A 23008-nucleotide genomic window follows, 5' to 3' on the forward strand; every position below is an offset into this window, starting at 1 on the left:
TTGTTGCTTACTATATTCTACATACATATAATCCATGATAGGGATTACGGATGCTTTGAAATTTATCGTTTACCTTCGGTTAGTTCAGTTTGACAAGATGTATACGGTGAATTTCGAAATTACTGTATCGCCTGTCTCGGAATGAAAATAATCAAATGTAAATAAAGAAAATTACATAGTTAGAATTTGAAATTCAAACGCGATGGATCGTCAGTTGTCAGGATCGAATCGTATCGAACACTCGACGCCGGCGTATTTAAAAAGATGGGATCGACAATTTAAAACTCGTCTCGACAGTCCATGAACCGCGTTTGCCGGGAGTAGTTGCATCTGTGATGGCGTTGTGTAATCTATTATTATACCATACTAATACCAGGTAAGGATAGATCGTCCAAGCGCCTAGTAATTAATTGACTAAAAAAACTGATAATAACAGTGTGCTTCATCTAAAATGATCATTATAATTAGGTGAACTCCGAAGAAATTAATGACGAGGTGAGTTACGTTAATCGTTGCAAGGGATAATGCGAAGACTTCTTCGTTAGGTTAGATTAGTTATCGTACAAAATGTATTACCAAACCATGTATCCTCGCACGTTGTCATTGTTACGGAATGGAAGCTTCACGAAAAATGTGAGTAGAAATTTACACAAAGAAAATAACTATGGTGACAAATCCACCCAGCAAAATTTCCGAAACGAAAGACTCCGGGCAACGTTGCACTACATGGCTGCAGCCGGCATACTCGCAGGTGGTTTAAGCTATGCTGCCGTACCTCTGTACAGGATGTTTTGTCAGGTGAAGTATGGGATTAATTGATTTTAAAATGGCTCAGAGGCCAATAACGGCTTTATCAACAGCCTTCTCGACTTAGGCAACCAGTTCCGGTGGGACGACAGTCACCACCACCGACAGCTCTAAGATAGAAACAATGAAGCCAGTGAAGAACAGAATGTTCCGAGTGAGATTCAATGCTGACGTTGGAGCCACTATGAGATGGAATTTCAAACCACAGCAGACTGAGATTGAAGTTATACCTGGAGAAACTGCCCTAGCATTTTATACTGCCAAAAATCCATCTGATAAACCAGTTATTGGCATTTCGACCTACAATGTTGTGCCATTTGAGGCTGGACAATACTTCAATAAAATTCAATGCTTTTGCTTTGAAGAGCAACAACTCAACCCTCACGAGCAGGTAATATCATACTTTTGCCATGTTTATTTGTTTTATTAGATTACTGCCAACATCGATATGATGAATAAAACGAATTTTGTATTGTTCTTGCTAGGTGGATATGCCGGTCTTCTTCTACCTTGATCCTGATATAGCAGAAGATCCAAAGATGGAGTTCATAAATGAAATAACGTTGTCTTACACATTTTTTGAGGCTCACGAAGGTCTGAAACTTCCTTGGCCTGGCTATGCTCAAAGACACAAGTAGTACGGTTTGAGAACATCCCTCTATCTTTGATAGGTAATTATTTAGAGCCTTAATATTGTAAATTGGCAAAAGTTATTGTACAGAAAACATAAATATTCGAAGATTTTTAATTAACTTATTCTCAATTCTGTATTGAGTAACAAGATATTAGCGCTCTACCACTGTGAAATATCACCAGCCCTAAATATCCTTTAGGGGTGCATTTCTCTATAATACTAACTAGGTTCGTCGTAACTTTAATGATTATGATTGAACAGCATCGATGACATTGTATTTTCAACATTTTTCTGCTCGTTAAATGTTGTACCTGATTATGAGGCACGCTATCTTTTGAAGGGTTAAATTCTACTTCACACTCCGATACTACCGAGCTACCGAGTATTCGCTGTGTACAAATTCATTGCACGACTAACTTTCTTCTAAGCTGCATTTGCAACTGAAACTATTATTATTAGGGTTTCGTTCTAGTAATGTCGCATTTAAAATCTGAACAGTGCATTGACTGGATACGCCCGCCTGAGTCCGGCTACTTTTTCTTTATCAATATACATTGCGTCAATTTTTATTGCTAAATCGTGCTCCATGGAATTTCGCGTACGCAGTAATCGCTGGTGTTGATTTTCAAGCTCCTTTAACATCTTGTACATACGTTCAACCTGCTGATTTATGTCCTCGATCTCTCTTTGTAAGCTGGCAAAAAGAGTTTTCCATGCATTGAATGTGAAAAATTGATTGTTTCTAAATATTACCGGTACAAACCTCAGCTGCGCATAGTCTCTGCATAATTCTAGTTCAGGGCGATGCATTCGTGCTTCTAGTCTAGTGTGGGCTACTTTGAGAGCGTAACTTTTATCAGCAATCGCCTTCCGCGTGAGTTCCAGATTCTTTTCTACATCAAATATCTCCTGTTGTATCTGTGAATGAGAGCCCAACGATATGAAAAAATCTGAATCAAAAATATCTCACAAGAGTGATTACCTTGTGCAAGTGCTGTTTTAGCATGCTTTTAGCTTCTAGCATCTCGGAGCTCCTTTGAGACAAAGCATTATTCGTTTGAGTCCACGAATCCCACATGTCCTGCGCCACGTGATTTATCAAGGCTTCTGCATCACTGCGCAATTGACAGGATTTTGTTCGCTCCGTCTGTGACTTTTGCACTATTCTATTGGCGGCTTCTGCCCATGTTTCTGGCTCAACTACGCTGCAAGGTTAATTTTTTCTCTTTATAGCTGGCGAACATAAATACTTCTTAGTCATTATTCAAAATATTTCTCACCATCCGTCAAATTTCTCGATTCCTCCGCAATATTGCAGGCCACGACTATAATTGTTGAGTTGATAACACACATTGTCTATTCCCAAAGCCCCCTCCTTATTTTTCAAATCGATTTCCAGCTGATTTTGTGATGCTCGCCCATTTCGCAACTGTAAATAGTGAGTGTGACTCAAATTTAGATAATAAGTAAATAAATAATTTATACTCACATCCACATTGGTAGATATTTTATCTCACCTGGTCTTTGCATCTGTCGAGGCAAAGCTGTAACTTTCGTTGGTTATTTTTCAAGTTGTCAATTTCTTTCAATAGTGATTGTTCGCTTTCATCGTGAACAAGTTCCGTGGCTTGAACACAGTCATGTTCTCTTTTAGTCAGGTATTACTCATAATCTTGCGACTTGTGATATTATTTCGAAATACCTTTTCTAGATTCTCGATGGTACAGACATTCCTCTGCAATGTGAAGGGGCCCCTCGATATCATGAACGGCCTTCTCCAATAGTCTTTTGCAGTCATACAATCGCTCATTTTCCATTATAAGTCTTTCCAATTCCGAGGCTACTTCATTACGCCAAAATGTTACATCTGTTATTCTTTCCCCAATTTTTTTCCCTGTTTCTCTCTGCCCCTGATGTATCTTTTCCTCAGCCTCCCTGACAGATATTTAAATGTACAAAATCAATCATCGAATTATCAATAGATTCTGAAACCTCCCATCACTCACCGGATAACTCTCATGGTATCATTTCTCAAGCGTTCCGAGTAGTGCCTGTTCAAGTCTGCTTCATTGTAAAACTTAACTTGCTTCTGGAACCATTCATTTGGTGTGTACTTGGAATATATCGACGCCTGTAGGGCATGAGCAGGATTTCGCTGGTATCCCGCAACCAAATTAGGAAACCTTAATGGTTCTGTAGCCATGTTATCTGTTATGTAGTAAGTATCAGCTGGTCGCTTCATCGTGCACTGCGTCGATCTGTGGAACAAAGTTCGAAGGGTATAAAAATGATACGAATTTCTTCAATGTAATTTTATACCCAATTGTGTCTATCCATGGTTTTTCCATTTTCAATTCAAGCACAGGTCAAACTTCAGAAGCTCTACGAACTAGTCTAATCCAACGTTATGCCAGCAATATTTAAGCGCATTGATAAGGAGTAAATACTAGCAGTGTGTGAGCTGTGTATAGCAATGGAGTCTGTCAACGATGGAGTTTGTTAAATCAATAGAGATGCAGATATTCGAGTAACAGAAAATCAATTGCATTTTATCACAAGCATCATGATATGGGTTGGTAAGTTTTAATCCGACCAAAAGTAAAAACAAATATCACTCACAATGGAACAAGTTGGACATTTTCATATCCATCACGCGTATGTCAGCTGCGAGGTTTAGTTACTTGATGATACCGGTTATATTGAATGGGAACCGGAGGCACACCGCGAGGCATAGCTGTACCAATAGCCGCCCACGGTTGTATTTGCTGTAGAAAAAAATTAGTTTTTCTGTAAAATTCTTTACCAATCTCCTTCAGGAGACCGACCGATAATCAGGAGAGGGGGATTTCGAATTTCCCGGGCGCTCCTGGAAATTACCCACAAGAAAGTCTGTTTTTCAGTCAACGCCGTGTAATATGGCGGACGTAGTAGCTGACGTGCCTGACCGTAAATATCATTTTTAAACTTTCATATGTAAACACTCCAGATTCAGATTCGCTAGTGCGAAATATTCGTAGATTAGTCGTTATTCATCATCCCAGAATATCTAAATTTCGTTGACAACTCCTGAATCGTGAATGACATCCCAAGTAGAGTACCGATTGTTCAGGTTATGATTTCTAAGTGTCGTTTAGAGTTTGAAAATATTGTATACGCATAGAATGAAATTCACTCTCAGTTATTTCGGCGAAAATGGAAAACGCACCACATGATTGCTCGATTCCTCGTAGCTATTTTCTGACTACCGGCTGCTGATGAAAGACAAGAATATTTTTTAAAAAACAGAATGACGGTTCATATTTTGATTCCGGCAAGAAACTCTGATTTTTACAATACGATTCTTTTAGCAATCTCGATTGAATGTTTCCCCCAGATTGTCCAGGAACACAAAGTGAGAATGCTGGAAAAGCATCAGCCTGTGCAGGCTGCCCAAATCAAAATATTTGCTCCTCTGGAGAAGCTAACAAAGTAGATCCTGGGGTCGAACTTGTCAAGGAACGTCTGTCTCACGTTAAGAACAAAATTCTGATACTCTCGGGTAAAGGTGGTGTTGGAAAGAGCACCATCACCTCACTCATTTCCAGAGCATTGGCAGCAGATGATTTAGAACGTAATGTGAGTTACCTATATGAAAACATCTAATGCTAATTCTAACTGATGCACAAAACTCACCCTTCTTCCTAATCCAAGAATATCTATGTGGTTCTCGATATACATGTCAAGGTACCACAGTCAATCTTGAACAAGACTTGGATAGTGACCCACCGTAGGTAGAATTAAGATTCTGGGCAAAGCTATATATATAGTATTGTGTCAGGTTGTGTCAGGGTCTTATTGATTCTTGCAGACATATTCCATTCCTATATTTATAGCTAAATGCTCAACATATCTCAATATTCACTTGTGTATTCATACTTTCGATTTGAATGTGCATATATGATTGTCAGTTTCTCATCTACCTCATAGTTTGTTGCATTGTTTTATCAAAGATGAAAAATGATCTTCATAATTATTTTACACAAAGTTATGTATCTTACACGTTATCCAACAGGTTGCAGTCTTAGATATAGACATTTGTGGCCCATCTCAACCAAGGGTACTGGGAGTGCTGGGTGAACAAGTTCATCAAAGTGCTTCAGGATGGTCTCCAGTGGTATTTTAGTCAGAATATATTCTTAAATTCATCATACAACAGTTTTCATGGAAGGTATTAGAAAATCAATAAATTTTTCACAGTACATCGAAGACAACTTGTCACTTATGTCGATTGGATTTCTTCTTGGCAGTCCAAGTGATGCAGTTATATGGCGGGGTCCCAAAAAAAATGGTAAAACTTCTTACAATTAATCATAGTCCCGCCGGATCTGAAAATTTCTCAAATCTAGCATAGAAACATATTTGCCATAGGTATGATCCGTCAGTTTTTATCTGACGTTGACTGGGGAACCCTAGATTATCTGATATTGGATACACCACCCGGTACATCAGATGAACATTTGTCGGCAACATCGTATTTGAAAGGTGCAGGAATCACGGGTGCGTTAGTGGTCACTACTCCACAGGAAGTTGCTCTCCTCGACGTCAGAAAAGAGATTGATTTTTGTAACAAAGTGAAGATCCCTATTCTTGGTGTAATAGAAAATATGAGCGCATTTGTCTGTCCGAAATGCAAGGTAAGATATTTCGGAAATCATATCCATTTTTGATTTCGAAAATGCAACCAAAACCAATGATTATGTGAATTCTAGACTTCGACCGAAATATTCCCTGCGTCAACTGGTGGTGGGCGTCAATTATCTACAGATCTAAACATTGAATTCTTGGGGTCCATTCCTCTGGACCCACTGTTAGCCAGATGTTGTGATGAAGGAAAAAACTTCATCACCGAAATGCCTGATTCACCAGTCGTAGCTGCGTTGTCACCGATAATTCAAAGTATAAACATTTCATAGCAATTTTTTCAAGAAATTTTCTCATTCTTGTTTCGCATTCGAAAGTGAATATTGTTTTATTATCTGTTCATAGGAATTATACAGAAGTGCAGTAAGAAGGAAACTACATCAGTGGTGGACGATTGAACGTAGACTTCTATTTTGCATAGGATTAGATGTATCGAATTGCTATTATGAAACTTTTGAGATTTTATTTCTGACGATTGTTAAATCTCGGCTAACGATGTAGAATAACATGGCGTTAAGTAAATAGTATACAGAAATTGATCAAAAGTGAACCAATTTTTATGAGCGCTTGGAAAATTTTGCACAAATAAAAATTTACTATTTTCTCTAGCCGCAAATTTATCTCTCCTCAAATACCTATTCGCCCACTATAGTTTACGTACCTCGTTAATCTACCATGAGGTTGTTAATTGATTACTGAAAATTACCATTAGAGTGATTACCATCAGCCAGTACCGCTGTGACGTCATTTCGATAAATACTCACGTTGCCAGTATCTACCTACCAAGGAGCTACAGTCCAATTACTTTCGCACGCAATGCGTTGTTGTAGTGTAGTAACATCAATTATTGAAAACAATTATTTTTGCGATATACCCTAGATTGAAATGTCAACGTCGCTGGTGCGTCAAAGCCTCGACATAGTAGGAGTTGACGACGATGTAAGAGCAGGTAAAATGCTTATGATATTAGATAACCGCACTGACAATACACTATCAAGAGTTAACCGTCTAAAACTACTTTGCGAAACATCAGTTTCTCTCCAGTTAATCCCTACATATTTTTTAACTCTAGCCAGAAAGAAGAAACCTGGCAAATCTCAGGATATTTTACATATGATCCCTCAAAATCACCGGCTTTTAAATAAGCAGGGCAAAAAAGGTAAGCCAACTACTGTTCTTGGTAATAGAGATACTTTGATTCAAGAGGGATGTACCATAAAACGGTTGTCGCTTGTTGTTGATACAGAAGCAAAGACTGCTATCAACTGTACAGCCAAAACGACCATCGGCAAAGCCAGGCAGAAGCTCAATCAAAAATCTGACCAGACAGAAAAAAACATTAAACAATTACTACTGCTCAGCAGTAATCGAATAGATCCAGAGACTTCAGACAAGGTACTATTTTATCTACCCCCAATTATCAAGGTTATCCAACAGTGAGTTCGATTCCACATTTACTTGAATATATCTCCAAAATTTTCTTTAGCTTCTGAACCGAGCCTTGACAAGGCGATACATTCCGAAGAACAACGAGCCTGAGGTGCCGGAAGAAACCGCATTTACGGAAGAAGATTTCAAGAAGTTTGAAAAAGAATATCACCTAGAATAAATCGACCCTCAGCCTTGATATACCCCATCCCAGGGCAATCAAATCCTGGTAAATACTGCTTGACTCAAGCACGTTTTGATTAATTAGTTGAATTAAAATGCTAGGTAGTGATCGAGTGAATGGGAAAGTTATTCTATTCTTGGCCCTCACTTTTTTCATTTATTATAGCCTGTGGGTTATAGGATTGCCATTTATTGACGATAGCAGACTTAGATCTTTTTTCTATTCATCAAATATTGCCCTTATGGTACCTGCAATTTCAGGCCTTTGCTTTATCGGTGGTTTAGTATTGTTCACATTGTACCACACGAGGCCTTACCTACGGTAATAAAATCTGGAGAATATAGTTAATTATAGTTAGCTATAATATAGCAGGAAGTAACAGTCTCTACTCTAGTCAGTGGAAAATCAGGCAATATTCGCTTGAACTAGAATTTGTTGTGCGTTCATTAACTTATATATCTGAATTACAACACATCAAACTCTCATTGCTTGAATAAAATGTTACGCAACCAGGTCAGATAAAATTGAACTCACTCATGTCCTTGACTTGACTGCTATAATTCCAGTCACCTAGTCGTGCTACAATTCTTTTCAACAGTCTTCCAACATCGTTCTTAGATCTAAGAACAAATATTATTATTTAAAAATGAGTGACTGGTTGGTCGTTGGGTTAGCCGGAGTAACGTGCAGTGGAAAAACATCGCTGTCTAACAAAATACACGCCAAGTTATCAGATTCAGTTATCGTTAATCAAGACGACTATTTTCTTCCAGTAGACAGTCCTCGACACACGTTTATCCCGGAACTGAATCATATTAATTTTGATATATTGAGCAGCCTAGACATGCAAAAAATGCACAGAGATGTATTGAACATACTTCGCAATCGTAAGTCAGAGAACGGATGCAATGGTAGTTCCGGAACCAAAAAAGTATTGATCATCGAAGGCTTTCTGATCTATGGATACAAACCAATATCCGATTTATGCGATTTAAAGTATTTCATTACACTTGACCAAGAGGTTTGTTGGGACAGGCGGAAAATTCGTACCTATGAACCTCCAGATGTTCCTGGTTACTTTGACAAAATAGTATGGCCTGAGTATTTGAAACATAAATCAGAAATATTAGATAATAAGTATTCAGACCACGGAATTAAATTGATTGATGGGTTACGATCAAAGGAGGATATTTTTGAACAAGTATATACCGAAATCAAGACCTTGCTCGGTCATAACCATCGTTTGGGTGATTTGTCAGTCGTCAGTTGATCTTCGAGTCAATGAAAACTTCTAATCGTTGGGAGCTAATGTCTTCGATTTAATAAACTATTATGAAAATAATTTTGATTACTCTTTACTCTTGCATTAGTCAATGTTACGTATTTTTACAGCTTTTCCAAACCATCCTTTTTCCTTCCAGGGCACTTTGCATTCTACTTATCTTTTTCAAGAACCAAAGCCAATAAAGAAATTAAGTAGAGTATGGACTGCTTTCATTTTTCAACCCCATAATCAGGACTCATGTAAGTTCAAAACTCATGCCAAATTATCACTTTCTTTTATAGGTTTTCGTTTCTTTATTTATTATAGTTCATCAAATATCCAAATTCACCATTCTTAGGTGCTTGCTAAACTCAATTTATATTTCGTATCCATAAACCTGTTTTTGCTGGGTCAAGCATTACGCCAGTGTGATTTTTCATCTGTTTTGTGTTCAAGGCAAATTTTTCATCTATCTTCAACACCCATACACGCTCTAATATCTGCTCGTGTATGAAAACATTTATGATAAACGCACTGCTGTCTACTGCTATTCACTGAGAAATATTTTATTCCTTGCACTGATTTTATTCATACTCGGTATAAAACGTAAATCATGAATAAATACTAGTTTTTGGTTGTTGATAAACAAGTTGTAAAGTTTAACGAAAAGTTACAATACCTAGCTAGCATTTACAATTCGTTGGCAACTTTGGATAAAGCTTATTTCAGAAAAACCAAATTCGGTACATCAAAACTGTCATTGATTAATAATTGGGTGTAATCGGTACAATTCCGAAACCCTGTTCAGCTTACAGTGGCTAATTTAAGGTATCCCGCGACTGGCCAATTAAAATATTTCTATGAAAATTGCAGAGTCACACTCTATTCTCGAGAACAATCCGTCCTATACCTAAAGGCCGTAAACTTAATTAAATATGCTAAAGATGATGAAAAAGGTTTAAAAAATGAATAACACGATAAAGAAACAAAACTGGCGCAAGCCCGTTTAATATGGTTGCCTGAAATGAGCTTTAAAATTTATCTCGGTGACGTTGCTATGAACAATAGTTTCTTTCCATTTTTTTAAGGTTTTCTTTTCTTTTCTTTTTTTTTTGCTTTTTCTGTTTTTAGTAAAGATAACGCACAATCATGGTATGTTACATAGAGTAAGTGTTGTGCTTAGGCTGTCCTCGGGTATTGGTGACATTGGTAGGTGCGGGACCAGCGGATTGATCGTCCTGATCATTTTGGCCACAAGCCTTTCGCACATATTGAGGTGTCACAATCACTTCCTCTTCCATTTCTAACACTCGTTTATCAAGCTCGGCACACGCCGCCATCTCTTTTTCAAACCTCGCGAGCATTCGTGGAGAATTGTATTTCTCCGGGTCGTCATGGAATACCACCATTCCATCCTTCTGATTGATAGTTGCGAATATCTCCCCATCCTCGATCTGCAATTAATAAAATTACTCTCTGAATTTCGAAATCACTCGCTGTCATTTGTAGATTCTGGGGTTATTTACCATGTTTAAAATATATTGTTCAGCTTCCGCTGGTCCAGGGAGTTGCGCTCTGCTAGCTACATCACTCAGGCTCAGTGTGAGGAAAGTTTTCGTCAACCTCTGTATGTTTTTTTTATACAAGTAGCGAAGAACTTGTTTGACAAGTCCCCAATTATGGTCTCTAATGTACAACTCTTGGTATTTGTTCATCACGGTGCTAACTTCGTCGCAACTGTTTGTTGAATATGCCGTTGCGATTTCGTGGTAACCCTGACTTAGTGGCTTGATAAATCTATTGACAACTTGACTCGCGTATTTAGGGACGTTCAGTCTCTTCCCGTGAAGAATCAGGGATAGTAATATGTACTTTTTGTAAGCCTCGAGCATTATATGACTTACGGCCAACGCAGGAGTAGTTACGCAAACTTCGAAAAAGTAAAGAGCGCGGTCGTAGTTTTTTAATGCGGTGTATATCATTCCCCCGTAATAGTAATATAGTAAAAAGTACTTTGAATCAAACTGCCCGCCCTCCTGGTTTATCCCCGTCATATCAGTGTCCAAAAATTCCAGGGCAGGCTTGAAGCACTTTGACAATAAACAGAGCTGGCACAAATCTGCATGTATTGAAGTTAGCTGACTATCAAATAGTTGGATTTTTCTTATAGCACGACGGAGTAATTCGATACCCCGCAGAGGCACCTGAAGATTCACCAACAGCTGCGTGAGCAAGTGACACAACTCCGCATCTAAAAATGGTAAAGCATGGATTTCTAAAATTGTTTAATAGCTGCTTTGAGTATGCGACACGTGGTGAAGAGAGAATTACATGTGTCTGGGGCAAACCGAACTTGTTCGCCATTGCATCCTACGATGAATTCTTGGACCTGGTTGAACAAGGGCTTGTAAGCATCCGGATTATTCACTCCGTTGGGATTCGGTAACGAAAACTTAACGCACAGGACGGCCAATATCCCAAGCGAGTGCTGTTGCAGATCCAGAGTTTCCAAAACATTATCCAAATGCTGTCCATTTCTCATAAGCACGTTTGTTGATTTACTTATAACGTCACACAGCTCTCTGAAATTACCTGCAATAAAGAATTGAGAAATTTTTGAATTAATTAAAAGGGACAGCCAATATTGATCCAAAAAAAAATCTATGGCCCACACGTTTGATAGAAGAATCGGGTCCTTCGATAGAATAAGAAAAAAACGTTCGACTATAGTTGGACAAAGAAATATACTGGTTTCTAGGTTACGTGAACCCGGTCGGGTCCGGCTGTATATATTTGGAAAAAATTTTTACCTTGCGTTGAGAGCGTTCGAACGTTATTAACAAACAGCTCCAGTGCCGACGCCATTAGTAATGATAATTCCCTCTCATCACCACTATCAATTACCTATTTATCAATATATTTACAAGGATTTAATTTCACACCGAAGTGACGTTTTGAAAACTTGCGACTACAAAGCGGTGTGAAGTACCCGGAGGTTAGCCAAAAAACTCCACGCTACACGAGTAGCGATTAACGATTAACGAACCACTTCACTGGCGTCGCTGGGAGCAGTGATTTGAAGCACTGATGGATTGAAGAGAATTCACGACACTCTCGAATCTCGCAGCAACAGTACGGTGGTGCCTTGCACTCAAAATGCGTAAACTGATTTCAGCGCAAACGCGAAATTCAATTTTCCAAAGTGCATGCAATTGTTGAAATTAATATTTTCTTGTTAATCGAACGAAAATCGTTGTTTCAGCTAATTTTCAGGTTTTCGACCTTGGCGAGAGATCTTATTGGCAGTTAGAAACAGCCGTATTCCGATACCCAAATCTGAATATCTTCATTACGCGCGAAAAAGTCGTATATACGTCAATCCTTACGTAAATCATAATAATACAGCATAAATGTTATATTAGGTATTTATACAGTAGAAAATAAATGACTATATTTTCTGTACAAACGTCCACTGCAAATCAACGTCGGTTAGGAGCTGACCCAAGATTCTTCACATTAATTAACCGCTGTTGCTGTCGTAATTAAATTTGAAAGAAAAAACCGTTGCCAGTAAACAGAATGATTACTGCAACAGCGCACCTCGCATCAACCCAAATCATTCAATTTATAAAACTCTCGCCTAATTCACACCTGCTCCAGGTATATAGCGTAATGATATCAGCCGTCAACAGTAACTATTGGCAACCGAAGCGGCGTCGTCAAGTTAGGAATTATTTCCTTCTATGTACTAGTAGGATAAAGTACTGCAACCGGTGTAAAAGCTAGTATTGGAAATCAGAGAATAGAACGAAATAAGCGTTTATAAAAATGTCTAACGTGACATACACGGAACTATGGAAATCTACGCAAGCGGATTTGGAAGATATTGCGCAGGCAGATTCTATCCTGCAGAATTCAAAGCCACAAAAAGAAAGGCGAAAGGCACACGCTAACGTAGCCGAGCTTTATGTTCGCTACATTGTCGCCTCTAATAATCTGCACAAGTGTTACGACCAGGTGATTCAACCTCAGAAGCGGATATTGATCAGAAAATTGCTCGATTCCTGCATCGGAAGGGTATTGGAACTAAAACACGAACTTGTTGACATTGATCTATCGGAGTGCAACTACTACGACGATATTTTATTAAAATATGAAATTACGCCGCAAGAAGCTGAGATCCACATACCTGCTTATTTTATCAGAGAAAGAGAAAACGAGATTCGTGAACGTAGAAAATTTATAGAGGATACATTGAAGAGCCTTGGCTTCCTGCATGAGGAGCCAATACCCAAAAAAATGACAGAAGTTGAAGCGATTAGACTCATACAGGTACAGAATGATGACATTGATTATTGGAAGAATGAAATAAGATGTGGTTTTATCGACCCGTAATTATTATTTGTCTGTATGCGCTATTCGAATTCCAGGCCCACGAACGCGCGAGACAAGGTCGCGTTCGCTTTCAATTTATGAAAGAAATTAGGGAGATGAAAGAAAAGTCGATGGCAAAACAAGATGCGGATAACGACCAGGCCACATTAGGAATTTCGGCAGCGTTGAGGATCCAAAAAGTATGGCGAGGTTACACGACCAGACGAAAAATTCGCATGCGAAGAATGGAGGAAATGCTGCTGATCGGTACAGAGTCTCAGAAATTCCGATCAATGACCCGCCCAATAATTGCGATAAAAAGTAAATCGACAATTTCATCCTCAGGCATGGTGCAGCCGAGTCAAGTGATAACGGAAAATTTTCGACAGGCCGAAAAAGTCAAGCAATACAGACATCAGAAGCAACGCGAGTTTCAAGAGACGTACGAGAAACTTTTGGTTGAAATGAAGGACACGATACGCAAGGAGAGGGGAGCGCTTATAGAGGAAAATTTGCGAAAAGAAATCAGGAATTGGATAACCAATTATTATCAGCAAACCGGCAAAATACCCGACCTTCCATCCGCAGAAAGTGGCGGATCTAGAATAATGTTCAGTCGGCAGGTAATTATTAAAAAATAAAAGATTTTCGAATTCTTCATTCCGCTAATAAATCGCTCCGTATCGAAGGGTACCGAAAGTACGATAAGCAAATCAACGGCAATGTCATCCAAGGAGTCTAAGAAGTCGAAGAAATCCAGCAAAGCGAAAAAAGAAAGCGATCAAGAACAGTCGGAAGACGAATCCGACCCAGGCTTCAAACCAGTCCCGTCCAACTTTTTGCCTGAGATAATCCAGGCGAATTCCGACTATCAGGAAATATGGAAAAATAAGGACGAGTCCGGTAACCCCGGGCAGGAAACTTACCTGGATATGATCGAGGCGGAAAAGACGCGGGAAGTCGAAGACGAGATCAGAATAGGTGTCGACCAGTTGATGAGGGGTAAACTCGATTTTTTCCATCGATTTTTTATCCTCATTCAAAAAAGGAATGATTCCGGCTTTGCGTAGTGTGTACGCACAAAATTTCTTGTCGATGCCCTTAAATATATGACTGGTATTTTTTTTTTTTTCAACTAATTGGCGGTGGAACAGGTAGAACTAGAATCATAAATAGAATCGCTGAGAGAACAAAAAATATACAAGATACAAATCGAGGTCGTCTGTTTCTTTTTCTTTCGTTTTGATTTATTTTTTTTTTTTTGCTCAATTCTTTTACCCCGAAGCTTCTCTGTATATCACGTGAATCGGATGTTGTATACATGTCGCGTGGGTAATGGTATATAAGGTGGTATGTGCCAATGTACGACCTTATACCTTAGATAAGGGTAGAAGGGCTCTTTTTTTTGTTTCGTGTATATCCTCAAAATGTAACAATACGTTGAGAAACGTTGGGATTGAAAATTTGATCAGTAAATGATAAAAGGTAAATGACGCGTTATGGCACATACGACCTTACGCCGTTATCTCGGATTTTTTTTCTCGAAAATGAATAAGGAGGAGAAACTTCTTTTTGACATCGACGTGTTTTCGCGTTTCACAGGTTTTTTGAGCGTCTGCAACTGCGAGATAGAAAACCGTGAAAAATGTCGGATACGACCTTTCGCCACGAAAATCGCATTTTTTGGCGCATACGACCTTATACCATTAGTCGCGCGATGTATCAATCATCGTTTCATCTCAAGTTACGTAATCGGAATATGACGTATAACTCGGTATAATCTCGCATGTGGTCGCGTATGTATTGTAATCCATGCGTGTAACGCGAATGAAAGAATTCTCGCGATAAAGCACGTGCTAAAATCTACACTCATACACACACATATACGTGTATACACACGTATATAACCGGTCAACGTGGTGTAGCACCTAATAATATTTATACCCATCTACGTCTATAGATATAATTTTGGTAAACGACGTGGGTTTTACCTTGAAATTATGCATCCCGCGCGCGATTCATTAATATATAAATGTTATACTATGTATACTTTATACTATGACGACTGAACGTGGTTGGTGGAAATTTACTAATCGATTTACGAGCGGTTAATCTCCTCTTTATTGAATATAATTTATACACACGAAGTTTGCAGGATTTCATAATTTTCTTTAATATGTGTACAATTATTACGCGTTAATCACTGGATAAAATTGGTTTCCTATTATCGATGATTCCAGACGACATAGAAGCGTTACAGGCCGCGGTGGACAGAGACAGAGGCCACAAGGGTAAACGGGCTAAAAAATCCCAAAAGCGAGTTCGTCGCAGTGGTAAAAAAAACAAAAGGAAAAAAGAAAAAGATTTGACACCGGATCGCTCGACGGAATCGCTGTTTGAAGAACTTTTGACCAACGGTATAATAAAATTACACCCCGAAGTCAGGCTCGAACAATTTAAAGCAGAAAAATCCTACGCCAATTACGATCTTAGAGAACGAGGAAAAGATCCGCTGCCAGCGCTAGGTAAAAGAAATTCAATTAGTTTTTTCTCTCACTCTTTTTCTAGAAAATTAATGAATGAAAAATTATATTGCGACGTTAATTTTCATTAGTTTTTGTCCGCAGGTGACGTGAAACAGCTTGTTAAGGAATACTGCATTCTTCCTCTGGGTAATGAGGTCGTAAAACAATTAACACCACTCGTTCGATCGGTTTTGATAGCCGGCCCCCATGGAAGTGGAAAAAAAATGCTCGTTCACGCAATATGCACCGAATTAGGTGCTACGCTGTTCGACATAACGCCGGGTAATGTCGTAGGAAAATATCCGGGTAAATCCGGTCTCATTATGCTTCTCCACTTGATATCGAAGGTTTGTTATTTTTCCTTTCCCATTTACAGATTCGCTATCAACGTAAAATAATTAAATAAATACGAAGATTAACAATTTTTTCACAGGTTTCAAAACTTCTACAACCATCGGTCATCTTCATGGACGGTGCGGAACGACCTTTTGTCAAAAAGGTACCGAAAACTGACCGCACCGATCCCAAACGTCTGAAAAAAGATCTTCCAAAATTGGTGAAGGGAATAACGTGCGAAGATCGCGTTATTCTAATCGGAACTTCGAACAGCCCTTGGGATTGTGATCAAAAACTGTTGTATCAAACGTACGACAAAGTTATATTCGTACCGAGAACGGATCTCGGTACGATGTCGTCAATCTGGAAAGACTTGCTTTACAAGGTGCAAATTATTGTTAAAAATAATACAATAGTTTAGCGATCTATTGGAGTGAAATTGACGTAGAATATCGTTGAATATATTAAACGTGAAACAAACAAATTTTGAGCAACAAAATGCGACGGCGAAAAACGTTTAAAATTTCATAACTATACATACGTATACACGTGGTTTAGTTTTACAAGTAAACAAATTTCGAAAACACGATGCTGCATAACTGATTTTTGTAGAGTTCTCGGATTTTTGAATGTATAATCCAAAGAGAAATATGAATCAATGTCGATGTATCTTACGCACCGAACAACAGGTAACACGAACAATTATCCCAACCTTGATACATACCTGAAAAACTTTTTTTCTCTCCGTTATATACGTTACATTTTTTATACATATTTTTTATCATCAGTACGCCGGGATCAGTAGGCAGTTCGATACTTCGGCGATGACAAAAATTTGCGACGGTTTCACCGTTGGAACCGTTCTTCAGTCGATTAAGGAGGTCGGGTGTAATTTTTTCTAACGACGTAACGAAACGATAAAAAATTCTAATAATTCGATTCTCGTTATTTCAGGTGATGACTACGAAACGGATGGTCCAACTCAGAGTCCACCCCTTGACACATGCCGAGCTAGTAAACGCCCTGAGCACCAAAGATCCTGTTTACCGAGAAGAGGAAGACGCGTTTTTGGGTAGTTTATTTTTATTTCATCGTCAACTAGTTTATATCTGAAATGATTATAAAACAATCGTCTTGATCCACTCTCAGCTTGGTACGCAAAAACGCCAACCTGTCGTAGAAAGCAGCGTGCTATAGAAATGGAACTTGAAAAATTAGAGGAGGCCAACGAGAAAAAAAAGAAGGGCAAAAAATCGAAGTAGAATTAGTACAAGCCAGATTAAATGTGTTGAAACGATAAGAATATTGCCGGGAACGAAGAATCGACAAAATCAAAAACGCAAATAAAATATATTCTCAACTGAACTTATCTATTTCTAATGTATGTAGGTAAGTACTTACTTTTTTTCGAGTCGCCATTTTGCCGCGTAAACTTTCTCTCCATTGAGAAAAAAATTGAATTTTGCTAGTACGATGCAAAAAAAAGAAATCGTTCGACGTGATTTCAATATTTTGCATGTGAAACGGAATAAAAAAATCAGTGATACATTCACGATATCAAATTCTAATTGTTTTTGAGATACTCGATTTTTATTCTCTTTTTATTCCCCAAATCCCAGCCGAATGGCATTACCTACTTACAATTAAACTGCAATATAATATTACGTTGTACGATGATTCAAAGTGAAGCGCGAATAACATCTCAGACTTTGGCACGACGAATAATTATTATAATGGTACTTGTACCATACGATACAAGCGAAAAATTATTCGCGCGCGCAATATATTGTAGATTTAGTCAAAAGTAATGAGAATATGCATGAGGTACGCTCTGGTACATATGTACATACGTATATGTAACCTATGTGCAGGCCTGCGGCGAGGCAAAGTAAACAAAAATGAGAAATTCTATAATAATTCTTATATACGTGCGTAGACATATATATATACATACGGTCCGTCATATGCGCAGCGTATATAATAGCAAACTTTTGATAATCATATTTTAGATCTCCGTGCCTTTGAGTCGTTTCGACTTTGACGTAAATCAAAATCCTGCCTAAAAGCAACGGCCGACTCATCCAATTATGGTTTTGTGTATGTTATTATCAGTTTATTATTATGGACATGATCGGAACGATAGATTTCAAATAGGTATTCCGATACAGGAGTATGTGCGTTATAATATTACTGCGGCCTTCTGTGATCCAGAATAATCGTTAATTATTTCTCTTTATTTTCCTTTTTCTTTATAATCGACGAATGATCGTCCAGAAATGACCGTTTGACTTGGTTCTCATATATTAAAAGGTGATGATCGTTCTTTTCCTGCTATGCAAATAATATTTACAAATCGATATTTCCATCCAATTGATACATAAATTTATACGCCGCATAACCCAATATAAGTCAACACTCGCACGAATTATTCATTTTTTTTTCCTTTGTTTATTGGGAAAAAAAGTAAAAAAGTAAAAAAGTAAAAAAAATTATATAAAATAAAGTTCACAAAAATTAGACGTATCGACGGTATAATCGTCAAAATCTCTCACCTTGATCATCACACTTTTTATTACGTTAGAGTTGCTGATTTCTCAAATTCCATATTTTGTTGTTTGATCTTGAAAATATACATTAGATAATTATTAATATACGATTCCGGGTATATACTCCGATATTATCGGCTGATCGCATTTTAAAATCCAGCATCGAATATTGATAATAATAACAAAAACAAGGATAATAACCATGATACAAAATTGATTATTCAAACGATTTTGTATCCCATAATATAAGGACGTTACAGAATTAAAAGACTGGTTGCAAGATTATGGTCTCCTAATAATGCTCATGTAATACTCATCGACTGTTGATATACTGCCGCTGTTACTACTGCAGTTGATGTCCTATGTCACTGCTATATTGACGCAGGAAATTTCTTTAACACATATTTTTCTCCATTTTTTGTTGGTTTGATTTTTTGTTTTTAATTTTTTTTCTTCCCCTCCTCGTATTCAATTTGTATACATGTAGTATATTACGATGTATGCCGCGATGGTTAAATGACGCAAGCGAACAGAATTCAGAAATAATCCCAACGCGCGTGTTTTCCGATTCATTAACATTATATTATTGTATGAATATGAACAGGATTTGGAAAATATACATATATGCTTATTAATCAGCGATCAGTGTCGATCTTGTAATTTTCTTATCAACGAGTGAGACACCTATACACATATAATGTTGCAGCTTAGAAAAAGATCGTTATTTTAACCTGATTGACACCGTGCACGTTAGGATCATGCAACGGCATCAGCAGCGGATCACATATACAGATATACATATGAGATTGGACATCTTTTTATCATTCTTCTTTTTTTTTTTCTTTCACATATTATAAATAAGACACCCGATAAAACATATGAATGAATAATAAAATCATTTTACATCTGTGTGAATTCCATGCAGCAGCAACTCTGACCGATTAGAAAGAAAAGGAAGAGAAAAGAGTTGAAAAAATGAAAAAAAAAGGAAAATAAATAAATATTACATCATATGAATTAATTGCGTATCCGTATATGTATACTATAACATATGGTATACATAGAGCAAGCGATTTATATTAGCCCAAATTATTCCGAATTAATAAATAGAGAACATCGAAAAAAAAAAAATCGTAATTCACCACATGGCTACATACACACCGCTTGTTAGGTATATGTGTATAAATAATGTAAATATATACAGGATGAGCTTTTCACGTGGAGTCAAACTGTTCGCGATATCTCGCAAACGGTTCGATTTAAAAAAAAAAAATAAATAAAAAAGCGCTCCGACCAAAAATTTTATTTGGGTTACCACGAAGGGTGACATCACCTTAGGGAAACTATGACATTTCAAGGTCATCTTGTTAGTCTTAGTTTTAGTTTTATTTTTGTTTATTTTTTATTCATTCTAAGTGTACGTCACCAGCTTCATGATATTTTCTAGTGTTGCCGATATTTTTTCGATGCCCGTAACTCGTAAGACTTTAATAAGCGCAAAATATGATGTGTGTTACTTGCTTCTATATGTGCATGAATATGAAGTTCTTCAAGAAAGTCCGAAATTGTACATTATAATGACGCGATTGGCTCGTCAACGCGGATGACATGAAAACGAAGAGAAAAAGAAAACCAAAACAAATGAAAAAAAAAAAAAAAATCAAGTAAAAACGTATAAAATGTAAAATAAAAGGATGGAAATTAAGGAAAGGTCAGTAGCTGCTACACGGTAGTTCTATCTATAGAAGTATATAAGGTGTCAAACATTTTGCCAAGTTTAAAAAATTTTTACCGAATAATCGAACGTTTAATCTTGCGGGTAAATTTAAATTGTATACATATAACTTAACTCGTACATCCTGTAACAGCATCATCGTACATCAATACACGTACGGATACTTATTGGTTTGTGAAAATTTTTAAAGGTTTATATTCATTCATTAATTCTTTGTTAATTGTCAAACACGTATAATTAATTTCCTTACCTAACCTAATCCTTGTGAGTGTTCCATGCGTACACGCGCACCAAAAATTGTTCGCTTGATGAAGTTGAATTCAGTTTTTCCCGCGAATTATGTCCATTTCGATTCGAAAATTTTTTTGGTGAATAAAAAGAGAGTCAGGTTTCCATTCAAACAAAACCGCCATCTTTTATTTTGGATCGAGACGATTTTTTTTTTTTTCGTTTTAACGTCCCCCGTTCGGACACCCTATACAATTATTGAATATTATCGGATTATTTCACGTACAAACAACAATACATTGTAATAACCATATTTCGCTCGTCAGATTATTTAATAATCGAAAATAATTAGTGTGAGGTTCGTTGCTGATGAAGTTGATCAGTATATGTGAAATAGAATGAAAAAACGAAAGAAAAAATGAAAGAAAAAATTATCACATCGAACCATAAACGTGGATGTATACTGTATAAGAAATCTGTACACGATTTGATCGTCAATTGAATCGACAAACTTAGAAAAGTTCAGCAGCCTTTCGCGTGACATTCGTATGCGGCAATGATACTATATGGCTGCGCAATAATGCTGCCGCACGCTCCTAGCATCACCAGTAATTTGCAAACCACTGCACCGCAGCTTCCGCGATCTTATTGTTAGAAAAAAGGTGAAGTATAAAAAAATTAGAGAAGAAAAACTCAACTATACGGTCGTGCGTAAATGAGATTAAAACGTTGCCAGGCGTTAACGAGGAAAAAAAAGAACAATAATCCTATACGTATACATGCGACGTAAGTATTATACTATATTAATTATACGATTAATTCAGGTAGGCCGCTTGTTGATCGCTGACCGCATGCGTTATCATATAATCAACCGCATGAATTTGTTACTGTCCGATTGCGATTTGCAAAGTTCACAATCTGCAGTCGTAAAAAGATGCGAGCACGTACGAGACGCCATCTTGGTTTTGGCTGAGGAAATTTTCGGCCCATCAGCCCCTCAAATCTCCATCAAATCACGAAATGAACAGACCAATGGGCAGTTGTGCCTCAAAAAGCTTGTATTGAAAAAAAAAAAAAAAAAAAACAGTGAAAATAATTATCTCAGATTTCATTCGCTATCCGAGATCCCTTCCCAAAATTTCCGATTAATGATGTAAATGTCTAACGCTGAAAATGCCTCGCGAAGATGCAGTCAAAATATAAACAAAAACAATTTCTTAAAAATCAAGAAAAAATCGTGCGACTTCCCGTTCCCGTTGTAATTAGAACCTCGAACTGATCTAGGTGAATTCACATTTTCGTAATTGGAACGGTTTGACACGTGGTCGTATAAAGAAATAAACGTCACTCCCCGACAGTGAATGAAAATTAATTGAAAGAGCGTACGGCAGCAAGGTAAATTTATATACTCATGTCGTTCTAATTATAATATTCACTAACCACTAGTATAATGAGTAAGTCCTGCGCTACATTGCGCCTCGATTCAAGTTTAAATGTATAATGTATATATATTCATGGTTGATCGATTGCGACGATGCATTTAGTTAAAATAAATTTATTTCGTTTTTATAAAAAATCAACTATTCACGCGTTAATCGAGATTGAGAAATAAACGAAACTAAAAAAAAAAAAAAAAATAAAATAAATCATACGTACAAATTCATAATGCATCGTTATTACGTGTTGTTGTTTTTGTTTTGTTTCTTGTTATTACATAATTCACATTTTCAGTATTATTATAAGTATCATTCATTATTAACAACGCATTTATAAAAATTTCAGGTATAACGGAATGAAGATCATTTCCTTTTTTTGCTTTATGAAAATGAAAAAAAAAAAAATATATATATATACATATAGTCCACATTGTATCATATACCTGTACAAAGTATCTATGGTATTCTCGTTACATTATACAGTTATTACACGACGATCAGGATTATGTAACTATAATTACATACACACGAGACTTCATACTAATAACAATCTCCGATCATTAGGTTTTTTTTTTCTCTTTTTTCTTTATACCGAAGAAATATTTCGTGCAACGTTCTACGTACTACTTACATAGGGATTCCTATACGTATATATAACTATGCGCGTATCGCTATAGCGCCGTTAGCGAATCCGAATCTTCAGGGACGTTTTAATTAAGTACACGTTAAGGGGTTGACGATCGGAAGTGTGATGCAATTAGGTGTACACGTAAAATATAATTGTGACGGCAGGCCGGATTCGGCTTCGGGACATTAAGTGAATTATACCCG

At 37.3% G+C, this 23008-nt stretch overlaps 7 protein-coding genes across 10 annotated transcripts; 5 read left to right on the top strand and 2 right to left on the bottom strand.

The window, feature by feature from the left end:
• The first annotated feature begins 141 nt into the window (after positions 1–141).
• LOC105689498 (cytochrome c oxidase assembly protein COX11, mitochondrial) lies at positions 142–4950 on the top strand. Of its 2 annotated transcripts, none has more exons than XM_020854339.2 (4): positions 142–798; positions 875–1198; positions 1293–1478; positions 4815–4950. In XM_020854339.2, exons 1-3 carry the CDS (start codon positions 568–570, stop codon positions 1443–1445), a joined length of 708 nt encoding a protein of 235 aa, XP_020709998.2. In that variant the 5' UTR covers positions 142–567; the 3' UTR covers positions 1446–1478; positions 4815–4950. The 2 variants fall into 2 exon arrangements, with proteins under 2 accessions (XP_020709998.2, XP_048507299.1); XM_048651342.1 differs by lacking the exon at positions 4815–4950 and having other exon boundaries at positions 142–376; positions 469–798; positions 1293–1559.
• On the bottom strand, positions 1196–4199 carry LOC105689499 (tektin-3-like). 2 transcript variants are annotated; one of them, XM_048651335.1, is made up of 8 exons: positions 4061–4199; positions 3448–3699; positions 3144–3376; positions 2959–3068; positions 2722–2870; positions 2424–2646; positions 2205–2359; positions 1196–2135 (listed from the first exon to the last, which is right to left on the bottom strand). In XM_048651335.1, exons 2-8 carry the CDS (start codon positions 3681–3683, stop codon positions 1925–1927), a joined length of 1317 nt encoding a protein of 438 aa, XP_048507292.1. In that variant the 5' UTR covers positions 3684–3699; positions 4061–4199; the 3' UTR covers positions 1196–1924. The 2 variants fall into 2 exon arrangements, with proteins under 2 accessions (XP_048507292.1, XP_048507291.1); XM_048651334.1 differs by lacking the exon at positions 4061–4199 and adding an exon at positions 3761–3900.
• LOC105689497 (cytosolic Fe-S cluster assembly factor NUBP1 homolog) lies at positions 4200–6729 on the top strand. Its single transcript, XM_012406539.3, has 7 exons — positions 4200–4387; positions 4815–5056; positions 5493–5594; positions 5678–5768; positions 5849–6114; positions 6190–6376; positions 6467–6729. The coding sequence occupies exons 1-7, from the start codon at positions 4357–4359 to the stop codon at positions 6517–6519; spliced, it is 972 nt and encodes a 323-aa protein (XP_012261962.1). The 5' UTR covers positions 4200–4356; the 3' UTR covers positions 6520–6729.
• Positions 6730–6887: 158 nt separating this feature from the next.
• Positions 6888–8205, top strand: LOC105689473 (active regulator of SIRT1-like). The gene is made up of 4 exons (XM_012406504.3): positions 6888–7070; positions 7194–7280; positions 7368–7516; positions 7608–8205. Exons 1-4 carry the CDS (start codon positions 7007–7009, stop codon positions 7728–7730), a joined length of 423 nt encoding a protein of 140 aa, XP_012261927.2. The 5' UTR covers positions 6888–7006; the 3' UTR covers positions 7731–8205.
• Positions 8206–8374: 169 nt separating this feature from the next.
• On the top strand, positions 8375–9075 carry LOC105689472 (nicotinamide riboside kinase 1). The gene has a single exon (XM_012406503.3). It carries the CDS (start codon positions 8380–8382, stop codon positions 9001–9003), a length of 624 nt encoding a protein of 207 aa, XP_012261926.2. The 5' UTR covers positions 8375–8379; the 3' UTR covers positions 9004–9075.
• Positions 9076–9977: 902 nt separating this feature from the next.
• LOC105689471 (COP9 signalosome complex subunit 3) lies at positions 9978–12015 on the bottom strand. The gene is made up of 4 exons (XM_012406502.3): positions 11808–12015; positions 11329–11589; positions 10524–11248; positions 9978–10451 (listed from the first exon to the last, which is right to left on the bottom strand). The coding sequence occupies exons 1-4, from the start codon at positions 11860–11862 to the stop codon at positions 10155–10157; spliced, it is 1338 nt and encodes a 445-aa protein (XP_012261925.1). The 5' UTR covers positions 11863–12015; the 3' UTR covers positions 9978–10154.
• Positions 12016–12101: 86 nt separating this feature from the next.
• On the top strand, positions 12102–19623 carry LOC105689349 (dynein regulatory complex protein 11). 2 transcript variants are annotated; one of them, XM_012406265.3, is made up of 10 exons: positions 12102–13329; positions 13428–13638; positions 13717–13994; positions 14061–14373; positions 15612–15896; positions 15999–16243; positions 16330–16617; positions 17021–17113; positions 17187–17304; positions 17382–19623. In XM_012406265.3, exons 1-10 carry the CDS (start codon positions 12826–12828, stop codon positions 17492–17494), a joined length of 2448 nt encoding a protein of 815 aa, XP_012261688.2. In that variant the 5' UTR covers positions 12102–12825; the 3' UTR covers positions 17495–19623. The 2 variants fall into 2 exon arrangements, 1 of the variants encoding a protein (XP_012261688.2); XR_007277244.1 differs by lacking the exon at positions 17382–19623 and having other exon boundaries at positions 16330–16921; positions 17187–17235.
• The last annotated feature ends 3385 nt before the right edge of the window (positions 19624–23008 follow it).

This window comes from Athalia rosae, chromosome 2 (genome assembly GCF_917208135.1).
Source record: "Athalia rosae chromosome 2, iyAthRosa1.1, whole genome shotgun sequence".
Lineage (NCBI taxonomy): Eukaryota > Metazoa > Arthropoda > Insecta > Hymenoptera > Athaliidae > Athalia > Athalia rosae.